General features: G+C 53.8%; 2 protein-coding genes across 2 annotated transcripts; one reads left to right on the plus strand and one right to left on the minus strand.

Annotated features, from left to right (window-relative positions):
* Positions 1–2944, plus strand: CCDC8 (coiled-coil domain containing 8). Its single transcript, XM_061388745.1, has one exon. It carries the CDS (start codon positions 803–805, stop codon positions 2357–2359), a length of 1557 nt encoding a protein of 518 aa, XP_061244729.1. The 5' UTR covers positions 1–802; the 3' UTR covers positions 2360–2944.
* A 97-nt stretch (positions 2945–3041) lies between these two features.
* PNMA8B (PNMA family member 8B) lies at positions 3042–7932 on the minus strand. The gene is given in 11 exon segments (XM_061388747.1): positions 3042–5445; positions 5448–5850; positions 5853–5870; positions 5872–5911; positions 5913–6312; positions 6315–6352; positions 6354–6579; positions 6582–6651; positions 6653–7048; positions 7050–7156; positions 7159–7932. Coding segments are annotated over 11 exon segments (2211 nt in total). The 5' UTR covers positions 7385–7932; the 3' UTR covers positions 3042–5158.
* Between the last annotated feature and the right edge of the window lie 10072 nt (positions 7933–18004).

Raw genomic sequence — 18004 nt, forward strand, 5'->3', positions numbered from 1 at the left:
TGGACAGCCCCCCTGTCAGTCTTCCCGAGTCCCGGAGTGTAAGATGAGAAGGGGGAAGGTGGGCCCCATCCTGGGGACCGGCGAGGAGGAACTTCCTGCCCGCGCGCGCGTTCCTCGGCTGGGAGGCGGGAGGAGCGGCAAGGTCAGCCTGGCCTGAGGTGGCAGCCTGCCTAGGAGTGGGAGACCCTCCTGGGGAGCTGCGCCGCGGCCTCCGAGCGCCTCGGCCATATTGAATAGCCAAGGCTCAGCCGCCTTTGTCTGCGAAGTCCTCTCAAGTTCCAGGCGCATCTGTGGAACAGGAAGAACCACCGGACGGCCCGTGCGCCCGCAGTTGGAGCCGGGACACCACGTCTGCAGCTTGCAGTGGGCTGGGAGCCTCAAAACTGACCTCACGCCGGCTCACGTAAGCATCCTGGAAATTGATTCCCACTAATCCTTCGCGGGGAGCGGATCGAGACCGGACTGTTGCAGAGAAAAGTGGGAGGGCACTCTCTGGGCAGCGCTGCGGGGAGAGCAACCTACTCCCCTCTCCCCGCCCAAGACTCGAGGCTACGAGTAGTTTGGGCTCATTGCCCCCAGCCCAGATTTCACCCTGGAGATCTTAAAGACTCTCGAGAAAAGCCATGTGGGGGGCTGGTTCCCCTGGGGCTTCCTCCCGTCCCCCGACTGCCTCATCCTTTGGAGCGTCCCGGACGTCTGCAAAGACGTGGATCTGGACGTCCTCGTCGAAGCTTTGAAGCCCGTGGGGACCTTTAAGAAAATCGGCAAGGTGTTCCGCCGGGAGGAGGACTCCACGGTGGGGATGCTACAGATTGGGGAAGACGTGGACTATCTGCTCATCCCCCGCGAGGTCCGGCTGGCCGGAGGCGTCTGGAGGGTCATCTCCAAGCCGGCCACCAAGGAGGCGGAATTTCGGGAACGGCTGATCCAGTTTCTGGAAGAAGAGGGCCGCACCCTGGAGGACGTGGCCCGCATTATCGAGAAGAGCACCCCGCATCCACCCCAGACCCCCAGAAAGTCTAAGGAGCCCCGAGTGAGGAGGAGAGTCCAGCAGATGGTGACCCCACCCCCCCGGCTGGTCGTGGGCACTTATGACAGCAGTAACGCCAGTGACAGCGAGTTCAGCGATTTCGAGACCTCCAGGAACAAGGCTGACAAGGGCCGCAAAGGCGCCGGCCGTGGCAGAAAGGTGCGCAAAATGCCCGTCAGTTACCTGGGCAGCAAGTTCCTCGGGAGCGACCTGGAGAGCGAGGATGATGAGGAACTGGTGGAGGCCTTCCTTCGGCGAGGGGAGAAGAAACCCAGCGCGCCGCCTCCCCGCCGCCGGGTGAACCTGCCCGTGCCCATGTTTGACGACAGCCCGGGGCCCCAGCAGTCCAAAGCAGACAGGTGGCGGGAGTGTGTCAGCCAGGTGTCCTGGGGGAAGCTGAAGCGGAGGGTGAAGGGCTGGGCACCGAAGTCCAGCCCCGGGGTGGGCGAGGCCAGGCAGGCCTCTACCAGGGTGGAGAGGGACAGTGCATCGGTGCCAGGCAGCGCCAGCCTGGGGTGTAACGTGGGAAATGCACGAGATGGGCGGGTGCCTGAGACCCCCCCAAGGCGATGGAGGCCCCAGATCAACTGGGCTTCCTTCAGACGTCGCAGGAGGGAGGAAACAGCATCAAGAGCTCAGGGGGGAGAGGCTGCAGATGAGCAGAGGAGGGAGGCCATAGATAATCAGAGGAGGGAGGCCATAGATAATCAGAGGGGGGAGGCCACAGATAATCAGAGGGTGGAGGCTGTAGGTAACCAGATCGGGGAGGCTGTAGATAATCAGAGAGCAGGGCCCATAGCTGTCCAGGAGGCAGAGGCTGTGGATAATCAGAGAGCAGATGCCCTGGCTGTCCAGGGAGCAGAGGCCATACCTGTCCAAGGGGCAGAGGCCCCAGACAATCAGAGGGCAGAGGCCCCGGCTGACCCGAGGGCAGAAGCTGCAGAGGATCTGAGGCCAGAGGCCCCGGTTGTCCAGGCAGCAGAGGCCGTACCTGATGGAGAAGAAGCTGGATCGGTCCAGAGGGCAGAAGCTGTCTGTAATCAGAGGGCAGAGACCCCGGCTGTCCAGGAGGCTGAATCCTCAGCTGCCGGAAGGGCCACAGGGGCCACTGCAGGAGCTCGGACCCGGAAACCGGTCAAAACAGTGAGGTTCCAGACCCCCGGACGCTTTTCATGGTTTCGGAAGCGCCGGAGAGCCTTTTGGCACACTCCCCGGTTGCCCACACTACCCAAGAGAGTCCCCAGGGCAGGCGAGGCCAGGAGCCTCAGGGTCCTGCGGGCTGAGGCCAGAGCAGAGGCAGGGCATGGAGAGCAAGAGGACCAGCTGTGAGGTGAGGGCAGGGGGGCCGCGGAGGACCTCAGCACCTTCCACAGTGTGGGTCACTCACGGCATGTCTCTAACTCACCACACTTGAAAACGGAGGTAGAGTGAGGGCCTGGCAGTGCCTCTCACATCTCTACCGAATGCCCCTTTCTTATTAAAATTGTATTTTCTATGCATTGATTTTTTTTTCTTTCTTTTTCTTTTTTCCCACATGGCTTGTGGGATCTTAGTTTCCTGACCAGGGATTGAACCCAGGTCTCCCCAGTGGTGAAAGCACTGAGTCCTAACCACTGGACTGCCGGGGAATTCCCTATGCATTGATTTAAAAAAAAAAAAAAAATACAGACTCTTTATAGTAACCCAAGGAATGTAATGAAAGAAACCCATACAATGGAGTTGCATCCCCTATGATTTTAACCTCCTCAAATGCAACTCGAGGTGCTCAGCCTGGAAAAGGGAGCGAGGCAAAGGAGAAATCCCTTCCTCTTCCCCTTTTTCTTCCCCCTTTTGCCCGTACACTTTCACTCACTGCCTCCTGGAACTGGAAAAGAGGGCGCAGGTCAACATGCAAATAAAAATATTTACCAACTTCCTTCTTGGCTCTGGCTTGGCAACTGAAAAATGCCCCGGGGTGATTTTGTCACAGCCTTGTGTCCCCTTTACTCCCACTGTCCGTGATGCCTACCCGTGTTTAAGTCACTTTTCCTGCCATTCCCCCACACCTGGGTTCTGCAGGCTTGGTGGGTCCAGGTCCTGCAGTTTACATGCTTCATCCCTTCTTGGTTTCCACGTACAGAAGAATAATTTGGGAAATGTCCAAAGTGCGGGTTCAGGGGCCCTTCACATCAGAGCTGTGAATTGCTAGAGCAGGCAGTGTGGCCCAAGAATCTGGGGCAGCTTGGTCACTGGATACATTGGGGAAAAATCATTGCAATAGGAACAGGCCAAAGAACTGGATTGTGGTGTGGTAGTGAGCAGTGTATCAAGTTGCTGCTGCTGCTGCTAAGTCGCTTCAGGGGTGTCCAACTGTGCGACCCCATAGACAGCAGCCCATTAGTGAGCTTATAATCGGGTTGCTACACACCCTGGGAGCTGGGGGACTTCTCTCTGTATTGTCTGTGTCCCCCTAACCCAGGGGTAAAACAGACAGCAAATAACCATGCCCCGGCCTCCATAGAGGCCGGATAAAGGGGAATTCTTGGAGGTAGGGCTAAAGCCCAGCTGGGTCCTCCCGACAGGCTGCAGTCCTGGCCTGGACTTCTTAGACATCATTCTGTAGGTCTGGGGTGGGCCTGAGAATATGCATTGCTAAGACGTTCCCAGGAGATGTGGATGCAGTTGGTCTCAGGACCTTACTTTGCAGCTTTACTGGAAAGTCGGTTTTGGGCTGCCTGACGTTGAGAAAACAGGCGGAACTTCAAGGCGGTGGACCCCAGGAAGGGTCATTGTGCTCGTGATTTAAGCTATTGGTCTTAGGGCGCCTCCTAGTGGATAAACAAGCCACGACAGCGCTCGCCTGGGTTGACGTTTTCTCCGCAGGCCTAGTTCTCAGCGGGGCGGAGCCTGCAATGAGGAAGGCGGGGCTTCGTGGGCTCCGGGCCCTAGAGAACTTAACAGTGGGAAAGACTCATCGGTTTCTGGCTTCTCCCTCCGGGCCTTTCCAGGACCAGATGACATTCCCGAGAATCTCAGGACGCCCCTCTCTCCTTTTGAGCCGACCGAGGGGCGGGACAGCTTCCTCCTAGGGGTCCCAGGACCGGGAAGGGGACACGCTCCCGGTATGTCTGCACGCTCCGACCCCAGGGACCTCAGCAGAGTTCACAACTCCAGTCACGTGGAATGTAATTAGACGGCCAACCCTATGAAGGGAGGTGGCCTGTTTGGAGACATGGTCTCCTCTATGCCCAGCAGGAAATCCTGGCACCCGAGCCCTCAAGGGTTACACATGAATAAACCCCAATCTCCACAGTGCCTTGGGGCTTTTGCACGGGATGTTCTGCCTCCTGAGGGCGCTTCCACCGGGCATCCGCCCGCCTCACCCCTTCCCTCCAGCGCCCAGGGGACTGCCACCCCACGGGAGGTGGGTAGGGGAGAGCTGGTGGGACATCTAGGGGGAACCACAGACCTGTGGGAGGTGCACTGCTTGGTACTGCAGAGAAAAGCCAACACACCGTATGTGAATTGTCCCAAATTGCAAGTGTTGCTAAGAAGTCCCATTGTTTGAAAACACTGCAGGTCGAGTGTCAGATTCAGCCTGTGGACACCAGCAGGAGGCCTTGGCGCTGAGAAGCTGGTGCGTTTGTTCCAGCTGCACTTCAGATGGGCAGTGTCTTTCCCTCTCCCCCTTCCCCTCCTCCCCTGCTCCTGGTGCCCTGGTCCCCACCCCTCCCTTCCCCTCCCCCACCTTTTCTCCCCTCCCCCAGGAGCACACCCCTCTGCCTCTCAGGCTTCTCTGCCTGGAATCCTCTCCTCCCCCAGCAGGAGGTTCAGCCTTCTGGCTCAGCCGCACCCTGACACTCCCCTTGCCCGGCTGGAACCTCCATCACACAGGCCAGCCCCCATCAGATTGGAATGAGGAACAGAGGCTCACAGATGCTGGCCAGAAACATGAGTCTGGAAGGGATCGGGGTTTCCACGGACAACAAGAAAGCAAGCCCCGGCACTGCTGGCCTCTCTCGGTGCCCGGTGTCCGCGGACACACTCGCCCCTGTGCTAAGCCGGGAGACGCAAAGCCAAGCCCTCTGGGTGGGCCCTGAGACCGTCGCGTCACCTGGGGCTGCTGCCTCCGCGGGCGCTCATTACACGTTACATTCTTCTTGCATCAGGATCGCCCGCGCCACCTGCAAAGGAGGGACTGAAAGGACCAGAGAGCGAGCGGTGGGCGGCGCTCACAACTGAGCCGGGAATGCATGGTTCGGCCAGAGCTGCCACCGCGGCGGGGAGGGCGGAGGGAGCGCCGAGCTGGGACCCCACGGGCAACTGCAGCCTCGCCCCCTCGGAGCGTCCGTAGCGGCACATGGGGTGCAGCCTCCTGTCCCAACCAGTCTTCTTCCCACGCGCCGACTTGGAGCCCGCGGGCAGCTGAGCCCTAGGCCGGCCTCGGCCTGCGTCCCGGCTCCCGCGCACCCCTTCCTGCTCTTGCTTCCTGCCGTCTCCTCCTGGGTTTTCGTCTCGGGAGGGCGCCCCTCCAGCCTCGGCCGCCGCTCGCCTCCTCTCGAGTTTTGCGGGTTCCCAGAAGGGGCGGGCTTCCCCGATGGCTTAGAGGGTAAAGCGTCCGCCTGCAATTCAGGAGACCCGTGTTCAATCCCTGGGTCGGGAAGATCCCCTGGAGAAGGAAATGGCAACCCACTCCAGTACTCTTGCCTGGAAAATCCCATGGATGGAGGAGCCTCGTAGGCTACAGTCCATGGGGTCACAAAGAGTCGGACACGACTGAGTGACGATACATCCAGAAGGGGCGGGAGCTGACGCTGCCTGCTCGACCCAGGGCCCTGCAGGCCGTGCGGGCTCGTTTGGTCCAGGGGCTTCCTGGATGTCCGGTCCTCGGACTCGGACTCCGCTCTCCGCATCCTCCGACGCCTCCTCCGACGCCTCCTCCGACTACCAGTTCCCGCGGGCCGCCTGCAGTGCCAAGACCTCCCCCAGGTGGCCTTTGGACAATTTCAACCTCCCGCCCTCCCAGGCCTTTTCCTTTTCTTCCTCCATCACTTCAGCCACGTCCTAGGTCGCCCGGAGCGCCGCGAGCTCCAGGAGCTCCCCCCCCCCCCCCCACCCCGGCCCATCTTCCTCCTCATCCCCCACAGCTCCCCAGCGCGCCCCGGGGAGCCTTCTTGCCCTTGAAGGGGGTCTAGGGCTCAGTCTTGGTGGGGAGACGCATTCATTCCGGCAGGTGTTGTCGTTGGCCTTCCTCAGGACGACGGCGGCCACCTGGAAGCCTGCCTCTTGCACCTTCACGCGGTTCCGGAGGTGTCCTCGGCCATGACGGACAAGACCTCTTGTCTTCCTTGTCCTTCAGCCCAGCGACTCCATCACAGAAGCCATTTTCAACACCTCGTCCTGGGCAGAGGGGTCTGTATGAGCCACAAGGGCTACAAACTCAGGATTGTCCACCCTCTCTTTTTCTTGATCTCCGTTTTCCTGGGACTCGCTTTGGGAGGCGTCGCTGTCCGCGGTCTCCTCACCAGACGCGTCTCCCACTGCCAGTATGGCTGATAAGTCGACCCCCGCCCGAAGGGGGAATCTTTCTCCTTCTCCTTTTTTTTGGCTTTGTCCGTCACCGTTGCCAAGGCCAAGAACTCACTGAGGACCTTGCCCGTCATTTCCTTGGCTCTGGAGGCCCCACTACCCAAGGAACTCCTCCGCAGTGGCCTGCAGCATGCTATGACCCTCATCCCCGCTTAGGTCCTCCCGGTCCATCTCCTGGATCACGAGCCCCAGGCTCTCCTCAGAAGAGTCCTCCGACTCTCGCTTCCCCGATGTGGATGGCCGCCCTCCATAGTCCCTCTTCTTGCCCGTCTGGGTCCACCTGCTGCCTCTGGTTCTGTTTCCGCGATCTCGATGATCTGATGTTCTAGCATTTTTGGCTGCATCAGGAGCGAGGTCAGCCTCCCTGACCGTCGGCCCCGATCCCCGAGCCTGAGTCTCCGAATCAGGAGGGGTGGATCTGTCCCCAGAGACCCTGGCCACTGCCGCCTCGGGGGGAAGGAAGTTCACCCAGCAGCGACCGTCTCATCTGCCTCAGGACCGTCGTGTCCTCCGCGCTTTCCTTGCACAGAACCCTCTAGACGCGGTCCCTGCCCGGATCTCACCGGGGATGGCGCTGTGATTAATGTTCTCCACAAACTCCATCACGGTGGCTTTGGCCTTCTCGACCCTCATGGTCCTGGCGTTCCTCAGCCCGAACGTGCCCTGGGGCAGGAAGACCGGCTGCAGGACCGCTTGGATGGCCGCCGGCTCCACGTCCTCTGGGAGGCCCCGTGCACGTCCAGGGCCAGCCCCCTGCACCAGTCCCCCCAGAGGGCCCGTGGCCATGGTGCCGCCTCTGGCGCTGATCGCGGAGCAGGAGGGAGCCCTAGGTGCATGTGGGCTGCGGGGCCCTGGGCAAATGCCACCCTGGAACAGCGCCGCAGGGCCTGGAGTTCAGGTTCAGATGAACGTGACCAGGTTCCGGCTCCTGCTGCTCCCGGGCGACTGACCCAGCGGCCATTCCCGAGACCCCCTCCTCATGGGGGTCCTAGCACCCACAGGGAGTTTGCGTGGCAAATCCAGGGATGCCACCGGCCCCTCCGCTCCGCCCTTTGTGCCTGACCGAGGCGGAATGACACGGCGGCGCCCGGGCCAGTTGGTGGGGAGGGGGGCGCGGTCGGCACCTAGAGCAGCGGGGAGAGGCGCGTCCCCCTCGCGGCTCCGGGGCCACGTCTGGCCATGCGCCCTTCTCTCAGTCTCTGCAGTTCTGCGCGGAGGCGGCTACTCGGCCCTGCGCCTGCGCACACAGGCTCGCCCCGGCTCCCAGCTGGGCCGCGTCACCATGGCAACGCCGGGGCTGCTGCCTGGGTCTCAGTTGCTGGGGTCTGAAGGGATCCAGCTCTAGACGAGCTCAAGCAAAGGAAGACTCTGGGGGTTGGGATCACCATCTGTGATGAGCCCCCACAAAGGCCATATTCACAGGGGGCAAGACAGCAGTTAGGGACATCCGCGATCTCCTTCAGGGGTAGAGGCTTCCAGCCCTCCACCGTGTACAGGTGGGGTTCAGGCTGCAGAGACGTAGATCAAGAGCCTCTGGTCGCCCACGGTGGAACCAGGACTCACTCTTGGGGTGCAAGCCACGCTCAGAGTTTTCGGGCCTCACTCAGTGGGAATCGGCTTCAGTAAGGATACACAGGCCTTGGCTGCGAAGTGCTGGCATCCTTTAGGGTCCACAGCCCTCACTGATGGGGTCCGGCCTCGCTCTTACAGATGTTTCTGTAGCCATAACCAGACACCTACTATTAACTGTGTTTTTGCATATGGTTCCTGTGTGGGTGTGATCAGCAGTGAGAATAGACATCACTTCCGGAAGAAGACCTTGATCCTGACTGGGTCCACAGGCTGGGATGGGTGAATGTCATAGCTACCACGAACACACTTCCCCTTCATCATCCTTGCTAACCCTCACCCCAGCTCTACATAAATCAGGCACTGTGGCCCAGCCATTGGGTTTCTGCTGCTGCCCCCGCTATGACTCTGGGAAGTTTCCTGGGTTTCTCTGTGTAATGCACATAACCATTAACCCTACTCATAGGATCCTTGGGCTTCCCTGGTGGCCCAGATGTTAAAGAATCTGCCTGCAACTTGGGAGAGCCAGGTTTGATCCCTGGGTTGGAAAGACCCCCTGGAGAAGGGAATGGCAGTCCACTCCAGTATTCTTGCCTGGGAAATCCCATGGACAGAGGAACCTGGCAGGCTACACTCCATGGGGTGGCAAAGAGTCAGACATGATTGAGTGACTAACACTTTCACTTTTCACTTTCATAGGATCCTTAAGGGGATTAAACAGGATGATCCACGAAAGCCTTTGGAACAGAGGTTGGCCCAGAGCTGGTGCTCCCTGAAAGATGGCGATGAGAATTCATTCTTTCTTGACCCTTTTTACAATAATTTAATATAAATATATATATTTAATTGTCAAATAAATATATAAATAAAGAAGGAAATTTTTAAAAAAAGAAACCAAAACACTTCGTTTTTGTTTTGTTTTTAATGTAGGAAGAGTTTATTGCAAGGTTACCATGGCAACTGGTCCTAGGACAACCAAACTGCTTGCTCACTCTCCTACCTGCCCCTCAGCTTTCATTTTCCCTGCTTCTCCCTTTTCCTTTCCTTTCCACCAAATGGGTGTCACTTTTCTCTCTAGAGCAGTGTGGTCTAAAAGAAATATAATGCAAGCCCCCAAGGCAAGCCACATGTGTAATATGTAAGTTTGCTAACGGCTACCTTCAATATATAAAAAACAGGGGAAATGAATTTTAGGAATAGATTTTCATTTATTTACATTATTCATTATTTACAATAGCCAAGATATGGAGCAACTTAAGTGCCCGTTAACAGATGAATGGATAAAATGGATAAACAAGATTCCTTCATCTTTATTGTATATTATAATATATAGAGGATTTACACGTGTGTTTATAAATAAAGAAGATTTTCTATATATATATATGATTGAGTAATATTCCACTAAATACAATGGAATTTATTATTTAAAGACCCATTTTAAAAAGTAAAAAATCTTGCCATTTGGGATAACACTCATGGTACTAGATGGTATTGTGCTGAGCAAAATAAGTCAGAGACAAACAAATACTATATTATTCTACTTATATGTGGAATCTAAAAACAAACAAACAAATGAACAAACATAACAAAACAGAAACATAGTTACAGATACAGAAGAGAAACCAGTGGTTGTCAGGTGGTGGTGGTAGGGGTGAAGAAATAGAAAGAGATTAAGATTCAGAGGCAAGTCCCGGAAGTATACTTCAGGAGTTTCTATTAACAGCAGTTTGACCTCCAGAGGGCAGTTTGCAAACGTGATCTGGGCACCTGAAGTGTTTAGCGCCCCATTTGGGAAGCCTGTGTGTAGGCTGCCAGGAACGGTCATGAACTTTGAACTGATCCACATCTTCCCCTACTTTTGGGGATCCCTCCAGGCATTCACACCTACACAAAAAAATCAGTTCACAGTGATCTCAGCTCAGAACCTAACTCCATGTAACATACAAACACACAGCATAGTTTTAAAACTGGTTTTCATCACCGCTGACTATGGCAGTTTCTATTCTAGGGCCCCTGCCATCCTTCTTGCATAATTCCAGTTTCTGTTCATACTCAAGCCCACATTTATTCCCGAAAGACAGGTGCAATGGATCTTTGTTCCATTTTCTGGCCGCAGATGGAATTCTCCCTCATTTCTCTCCTGATCAGAGTGAGCCAGAGCTGAGCAGGAACATGGTCCCAGAAGTCGAGTAGAAAATTAGAGAGCAAGGATCAGCTAGGCAGGGCGCTGGGAACTCCAATCTGTCCCACCTAGCGCCTCTCTGGATATCTGTCCTGGAATTAGGATGCTCTGTTGGACAGAGATGGGACCCATGACTGGCCTAGCCACTGCCTCCAAGCTGGGAAAAAAAAAAGAGAGAGAGAGAGAGAGAGCTTATTAAATGTTCTGCAAAATTCTTCCCACTCCCTGTGTTTGAGGACAAACGCTGTGCCTGCTTGTTAAGAAGGAATGCTCAAAATTCTCCAAGCCAGGCTTCAGCACTATGTGAACCGTGAATTTCCTGATGTTCAAGCTGGTTTTAGAAAAGGCAGAGGAACCAGAGATCAAATTGCCAACATCCGCTGGATCATGGAAAAAGCAAGAGTGTTCCAAAAAAACATCTATTTCTGCTTTATGGACTATGCCAAAGCCTTTGACTGTGTGGATCACAATAAACTGTGGAAAATCGTGAAAGAGATGGGAATACCAGACCACCTGATCTGCGTCTTGAGAAATTTGTATGCGGGTCAGGAAGCAACAGTTAGAACTGAACATGGAACAACAGACTGGTTCCAAATAAGAAAAGGAGTCCGTCAAGGCTGTATATTGTCACCCTGCTTATTTAACGTATATGCAGAGTACATCATGAGAAACGCTGGACTGGAAGAAGCACAAGCTGGAATCAAGATTGCCGGGAGAAATACCAATAACCTCAAATATGCAGATGACACCACCCTTATGGCAGAAAGTGAAGAGGAACTCAAAAGCCTCTTGATGAAAGTGGAAGTGGAGAGTGAAAAAGTTGTCTTAAAGCTCAACATTCAGAAAACGAAGATTATGGCATTTGGTCTCATCACTTCATGGGAAATAGATGGGAAAACAGTGTCAGACTTTATTTTTGGGGGCTCCAAAATGACTGCAGATGGTGACTGCAGCCACGAAATTAAAAGACGCTTACACCTTGGAAGGAAAGTTATGACCAACCTAGATAGCATATTCAAAAGCAGAGACATTACTTTGCCAACAAAGGTCCATCTAGTCAAGGCTATGGTTTTTCCTGTGGTCACGTATGGATGTGAGAGTTGGACTGTGAAGAAGGCTGAGCACCAAAGAATTGATGCTTTTGAACTGTGGTGTTGTAGAAGACTCTTGAGAGTCCCTTGGACTGCAAGGAGATCCAACCAGTCCATTCTGAAGGAGATCAGCCCTGGGATTTCTTTGGAAGGAATGACGCTAAAGCTGAAACTCCAGTACTTTGGCCACCTCATGCGAAGAGTTGACTCATTGGAAAAGACTCTGATGCTGGGAGGGATTGGGGGCAGGAGGAGAAGGGGACGACAGAGGATGAGATGGCTGGATGGCATCACTGACTCGATGGAAGTGAGTCTGAGTGAACTCCGGGAGTTGGTGAGGGACAGGGAGGCCTGGCGTGCTGCAATTCATGGGGTCTCAAAAAGTCGGACACGACTGAGCGACTGAACTGAACTGGTGGATGCAGAGGATGAGATTGTGAGACAGCATCATCAACTCGATGGCCATGAGTCTGAGCAAACTCCGGGAGACAGGGGAGGACAGGGAAGGCCGGCGTGCTGAAGTCCCAGGGGTCTCAAAGAGTCGGATGCAAGTCAGAGACTGAACGACAACAGCACTATTGGAGCGGAGGGTCTCAAAGTGTGGTCGTGGGACCTCTAGGGAATCTGCAAGGACCTTTCAGGGGGTCCATGAGATTGACACCATTTTCATAATACTGCTCAAACATTATCTGTCTTTTTCACTCTCATTCTCTCATGAGTGTTCAGTGGAATTTTTCAGAGGCAACATGACATGAGATATTGCAGCTGAACAAATGCAGAAGCAGGTATGAAAAACCAGTTTCTGTTGAGTCAGACAGGAAAGAGATTTCCTAAAAGATAAAAACAATGCCGCTCTTCTCAATTTGTTTTTGTTTTGGAAAATATAGCTATACATATGTTATTTGGGTGAACACGTCACATATGTTTGCTAGTGCTATTTTTAAACAAGTTCATAAGTAAATACTTCTAATTGCTCGGTTGACATTCTTCCAACGGTACATATAGACAGATTGAACCCACAGAAACAAAAGCTCTTTGGGGTCCTTGATGAGTTTTTTAATAATGTAAGACATCTTGAGACCAAGCAATTCCAGAACCACCGAGTTGGAAACACACACCGCTGAGTTGGTACAACACGAGGTGCCCTAGGGCCCTGAGGTAAGAAAAAGGTGACTGGGGGTGTTTCTCCTGCAGGTTATAATTGAATCACGGGAATGAAGTTCACTGCTTCTTTGTCCCCACTCCATAGTCTTTCTGCTCCTCTTTCTTCAATCTCTCCCTCCAGTGGTTACCAGGGAAACCGCAACAGCAGATCCTCAAAGCAAAATTCATTTCACTGCCTTGTGTCTGGATCTCAGTGGCCAGTGGCATGCCTTTCAGGACATGTAGATCCAAGGAACTGTCAACTCCACCTGCTTCTGTGTCTTTAAAATGACATCTGATCCTCACCCCCTTCTCCCATTCCTCCATCAACCTGGACAACTCTTTTCGTTTTGCACGTTTTCATGTCTGTCTTTTTATTTTCATGTGTTCTTGCAAAATGTGCATTGCTGTTTGGGGGCATTTAGCTATGTTTGCACAATTCCTTGTATGGTATCTATCTCCATTCGTTTCTCACTTCTTTAAACTTTTAATTTTATTTTGGAGTATAGTTGATTAACAATGTGACAGTTTCAGGTATACAGCAAAGTGATTCATATATATTCTTTTTCAAATTCTTTCCCCATTTAGGTTGTTACATAATATTGAGCAGAGCTCCCTGTGTTATGCAGTAGTGCTTATCTATTTTATTTTATTTTTGCCATGCTGCATGGCATGTGGAATCTTAGTTCCCAGACCAGGACTTGACCCTGTGCCCCCTGCAATGGAAGCTCTGGGTCTTAACCATTGGGCTGCCAGGGAAGTCCCAGTTATCCATTTTAAATATAGCAGTGTCTACAGGTCAATCCCAAACTCCCTAATGTTACCCACTTTCTTAGCACTGTGGTAAAGTGTCTTAGAGCAATACCAGTTATATATCTTGTCTGTAATTCTACCCGCTGAGCAGGGTTGCAAGATGGTCATTCATCACATTTTACCTTTTTCCTGTTCACTCCTCCAAGAAAAGACACTGATGACAGTTTTAAAGCAAGGCGACAAGTTCTTTGATCCTCATCTAGGAGTGGGGTCTGTCCACATTCCCTTTTCTTGAATCTGACCCTGGACAAGCTTGTGACCGCCTCAACAGGTATGGCAGAAGTGATGCTGTGTCTTCCAAGATCAGTTATAAGGCTTTTGCCCAGTTCTCTTGGAGTATTTGCCCTCGAGACCTCCTTCCCAAGACATTCCCGCTTGAAACATAATTGCCATGCTGTGAGGAAGCCCAGCCCACATAGAGACCAGTGTATGTGTTCAAGTCAACATCTCCAGCTAAGCGCAGTCTTAAGATCACCCAAGATGGGGCACCAAACATGACTGAAGAAGCTTCCAGCTGATTCCAGACCTTAGTCATTAGAGTCACCCCAGCTAAGGCACCAGACATTGCGAAATTGAAAAAAAATCCACCCCCACTGTGCTTTTTCATTATGCTGACCTACAGACTCCATGAACATAATTAAACATTCTGTGTTTTATGTCACTGAGTTCAGGGTGGTTTGTGTATATATGTGTGTTAATGGCTCAGTTGCATCCAACTCTTTGAAACCCCACGGACTGTAGCCTGCCAGGCTCCTCTGTCCATGGGATTCTCCAGGCAAGTGGGTTGCCATTCCCTTTTCCAGGGAATCTTCCTGACCCAGGAATCAAACCTGGTCTCCTTCATTGCAGGCAGATTCTTTACCACCTGAACCACCAGGGAAACTCTGGGGTGGTTTGTTATGCAGCAAAAAATAGCCAGCACACACCTGTCCCATCCTTAATACTTTGGGCTGGTAACTAACTTCTCCATGCCTCCGTTCATGTCCCTGAAAATGGGGATCACGTTCTTTTACCATTGTCAGGAAGATAGGAGAGGTTGTGGCATGCTGGTGCCCAGCAACAGCCCTGCAGCCCTCAGCAAGTCCTATTGAGGTTATGAATCAGCAGCTAGTGGCTTCCAGATCACCCACACCTGACCATGATCACAATGGGGGCAGCTTATGCAAAGACGACTGCAAGTCCCAATACCGAGTCCCCATTCCAGCACCTCGGGTCCTTAACATTCTGCACCAGTTCATCTTTGGCTGCTTCCCCGGCCCTCACTCCTCCACGTCCAGTTTTCCCCTCCCCTCTCCCTCCAGAGTTTGGGGAGACAGCAAGGAACGGTTCCAGCCAGAGATTCTGGAGTCACACGGACCTGACTTTAGTCAAGCCAGACCGCCTGGGTTCATATTCCAGCTCTGGGTGACTCTGAGCAAGTCATGTACCTTCTCTGAATCTGTTTTCCCATCTGTAAAATGGGTACAATAAAAGCGCCTACACTTGCATTTAAATAATCAGCGCGCATGTATTGAGATCTATAAATAAGTTACCGTTCTTACTGTTAGTGCTGAACTCCAGCCCCCTACATTGGAGCTGAGTCTGAGCAAGTTATTTCGCTCATGCTCTTGAGCTCTCGGAGAAGGCAATGGCACCCCACTCCAGTACTCCTGCCTGGAAAATCCCATGGATGGAGGAGCCTGGTGGGCTGCAGTCCATGGGGTCGCTAAGAGTCGGACACGACTGAGCGACTTCACTTTCACTTCTCACTTTCATGCATTGGAGGAGGAAATGGCAGCCTACTCCAGTATTCTTGCCTGGAGAATCCCAGGGACGGGGGAGCCTGGTGGGCTTCCGTCTGTGGGGTCGCACAGAGTTGGACACGACTGAAGCGACTTAGCAGCAGCAGCAGCAGCTTGAGCTCTGGGGAGGCGCCTTCGCAGGTGCGTCAAGTAGCAACCCTGGAGCGCCACCTGGTGGTCAATGCTGGAGCCACACTCTGCAGACACTCCAACCGGCTCACGTAGCACCGTCAGACCTTCAACTACTGCTCAGAGCCTCCACTATTCCCTCCCCACGATTCTGCGACATGGAACATCCCTGAGAGGCAGGGAGAGTGTTGAGGTAGGGGGTTCCAGGCCGGACACTTGCGACTTCAGGTTCGGACATTAGATCTATCTCCCCGGCCCTCCCCTAAGACTGAAGGGGCTGGTGTTGGAGGTTTGCTGGATTCGAGGTGTGGCACCAGGCTCATGTCAGCCCGTGCCACAATCGCACGATCACACACTCACAAAACGCTTACACACTGGCTCACACGCACTCACACTTGCGTTCACACAAACTAACATTGACACACACTTGGACTGAACCTGCATACATACACACACATACGCGCGCTCACACACACACAATGTGCACACACCCCAAGACTCGCCCCACCTACACCCACGGAGAGACCCACCCAGTCCTCACAAGTGAAACACACAGATAAACTACATACGCCTCAGCCCCGAAGAGAAACACCCACATCCGCAACTACAAGCACGTGAACAAAATCAAATCCATAAGGAGACCTCCAAGCAGGGTCCCCTGACTCAGCGACCGACGCCACTTGCGCACTTTCACACCCATCCGCCACCCCGTAGGAGTCCGGAGGGTCGCGCCTGCCCATGTTCGCGCAGAGCCCTCCCCGAGGGACCCGCTAGGTTATCCTTCGGGCTCACCAGGTTCAACCCGGACCTGCCCTGGGGCGCAGGGAGCTCGGACCCCGTGGGCTGAAAGGGTGCCACAGCCAACCGGAGCTGGAGATCGGTCAGGTCCGTAGGCGTGTGTCAGGGGGCCCCACTCAGCACCCCCCGGGCCCACCCCGCGCGCCCTGAGACTCCCAGCCTGGGGACGACTCCAAGGTGAGGGAAGGATGCCTGCCTTAAACCAGGACCCCGCTGGGTCTCCAGCTAAGGTCCTGGGGGAATGTATGTGAAAGGAAGGAAAGACGACAGGGAGATCGGAAGCAGGGAGGGAGAGAGGGAAGAAAGATCTTTAAATTAGAAACTTTTGGTCCAGCTTTCTTCTGTGAGCCATGTCTCCCTGTGCCCACCAGAGGGCGCCCTGACGCAGCAAATCCCTAAAGCATCTTCTCATCTCTTCATACAAAAAGGGATTTAGGACAGTACTGAGGAGAAGGAAGAGGATTAATACCAATATCCGTAACTTAAAGCCCTACTGCACCCCAGGACGTGTGCGAAATCCTCCACGTGCCTAACTCAACACAGTAGCTCAAAGTATCCCACAAAGGAAGAAGGTGCGGCTCAGAGATGTTTAACTCTCCCAGCAACACAGAGCGCCTAAACTGCAGAGAAACTTCCAGCTCTGTTCCTGGTGACCCAACTGCCCTCTGCTCCTTGGTCACATCCCTGGCATAATCAGCTCACAATTCCCCGTGGGCCTGGCCTTGCAACTTTCCCCACTCAGTCACACCCCTCTCCCATCAGCTCTTCGGGTCTCCTGTTCTCCATCCTGCCACTAACCCTTTCAAAAGTTGCTGCTGCTAAGTCACTTCAGTCGTGTCCGACTCTGTGTGACCCCATAGACGGCAGCCCACCAGGCTCCCCCGTCCCTGGGATTCTCCAGGCAAGAACACTGGAGTGGGTTGCCATTTCTTCTCCAATGCATGAAAGTGAAAAGTGAAAGTGAAGTCGCTCAGTCGTGTCCAACCCTCAGCGACCCCATGGACTGCAGCCTACCAGGCTCCTCCGTCCATGGGATTTTCCAGGCAGGAGTACTGGAGTGGGGTGCCATTGCCTTCTCCACTTTCAAAAGCACTGTCTCCCTTTCCCTACTTCACAGAGGGTCACCTTCTCCCTTCAAACTCTGGTCAATGTCACCCGTTTCGGGAAGTGGGTCCTGATCCAGAATCAGCTCCAGCAATTTCGACCCTCCTCCCCTGAGGATCCAGCCTTTTCGTTTCTAGCACTCACTTCCGTACGTGATCACGGAGGCTCTGAGCTCCAGGAGCCAGAGCCCATCTCAATCATCACTGTTCCCAGTGACGTGCACAGGTGGGTCCCAGAACAGACACCAGAGGAACACTGAATGAATGAATGAAGTCTCTAGGCGGGAATGACTTCAGTGAGCACCTAAATGGGTGAATGCTCTTCTCCCCATCAGGACTCCAGAGATTCTCCAACAAACATCCACAACCAAGGAAAAGATCCCGTACTCCCCTTCAGGCCCTCCCCAATCCAGGTACAGTGAGTCTCACTACTGCCCCTCATCCCATTGAGACAGAATCTCCTGCTTTCCAGCCCCGTGTCCACACACATTGCCCTAAAACCTCCAACCCCCATCTCCTAAGTGATTCATGTCCCCTTCTCTTTGTGGCATCTGCTCCCTCACCTGGAGTGATCCAGGTGGTTCCTGTGGGGATCACTAACCTTCACTCACTGAAGCCTGGCCAATCAAAGCTCCCAGTCCCTCTCCAGTCACTGTGATTGGTGCAGAGGCAGGCACGTGACCCAGCCGATCCAATGGGAGCTGGCCATGAGTCTTTGGCTGAATAAACGGAAGTAGAGGCCTTGGAACCATCCAGACCTGAAGCTAATTCAGCGTGGACTTTATAGTGACATGAGC

The sequence above is a fragment of the Bos javanicus genome, chromosome 18, assembly GCF_032452875.1.
Source record: "Bos javanicus breed banteng chromosome 18, ARS-OSU_banteng_1.0, whole genome shotgun sequence".
Taxonomy (NCBI): domain Eukaryota; kingdom Metazoa; phylum Chordata; class Mammalia; order Artiodactyla; family Bovidae; genus Bos; species Bos javanicus.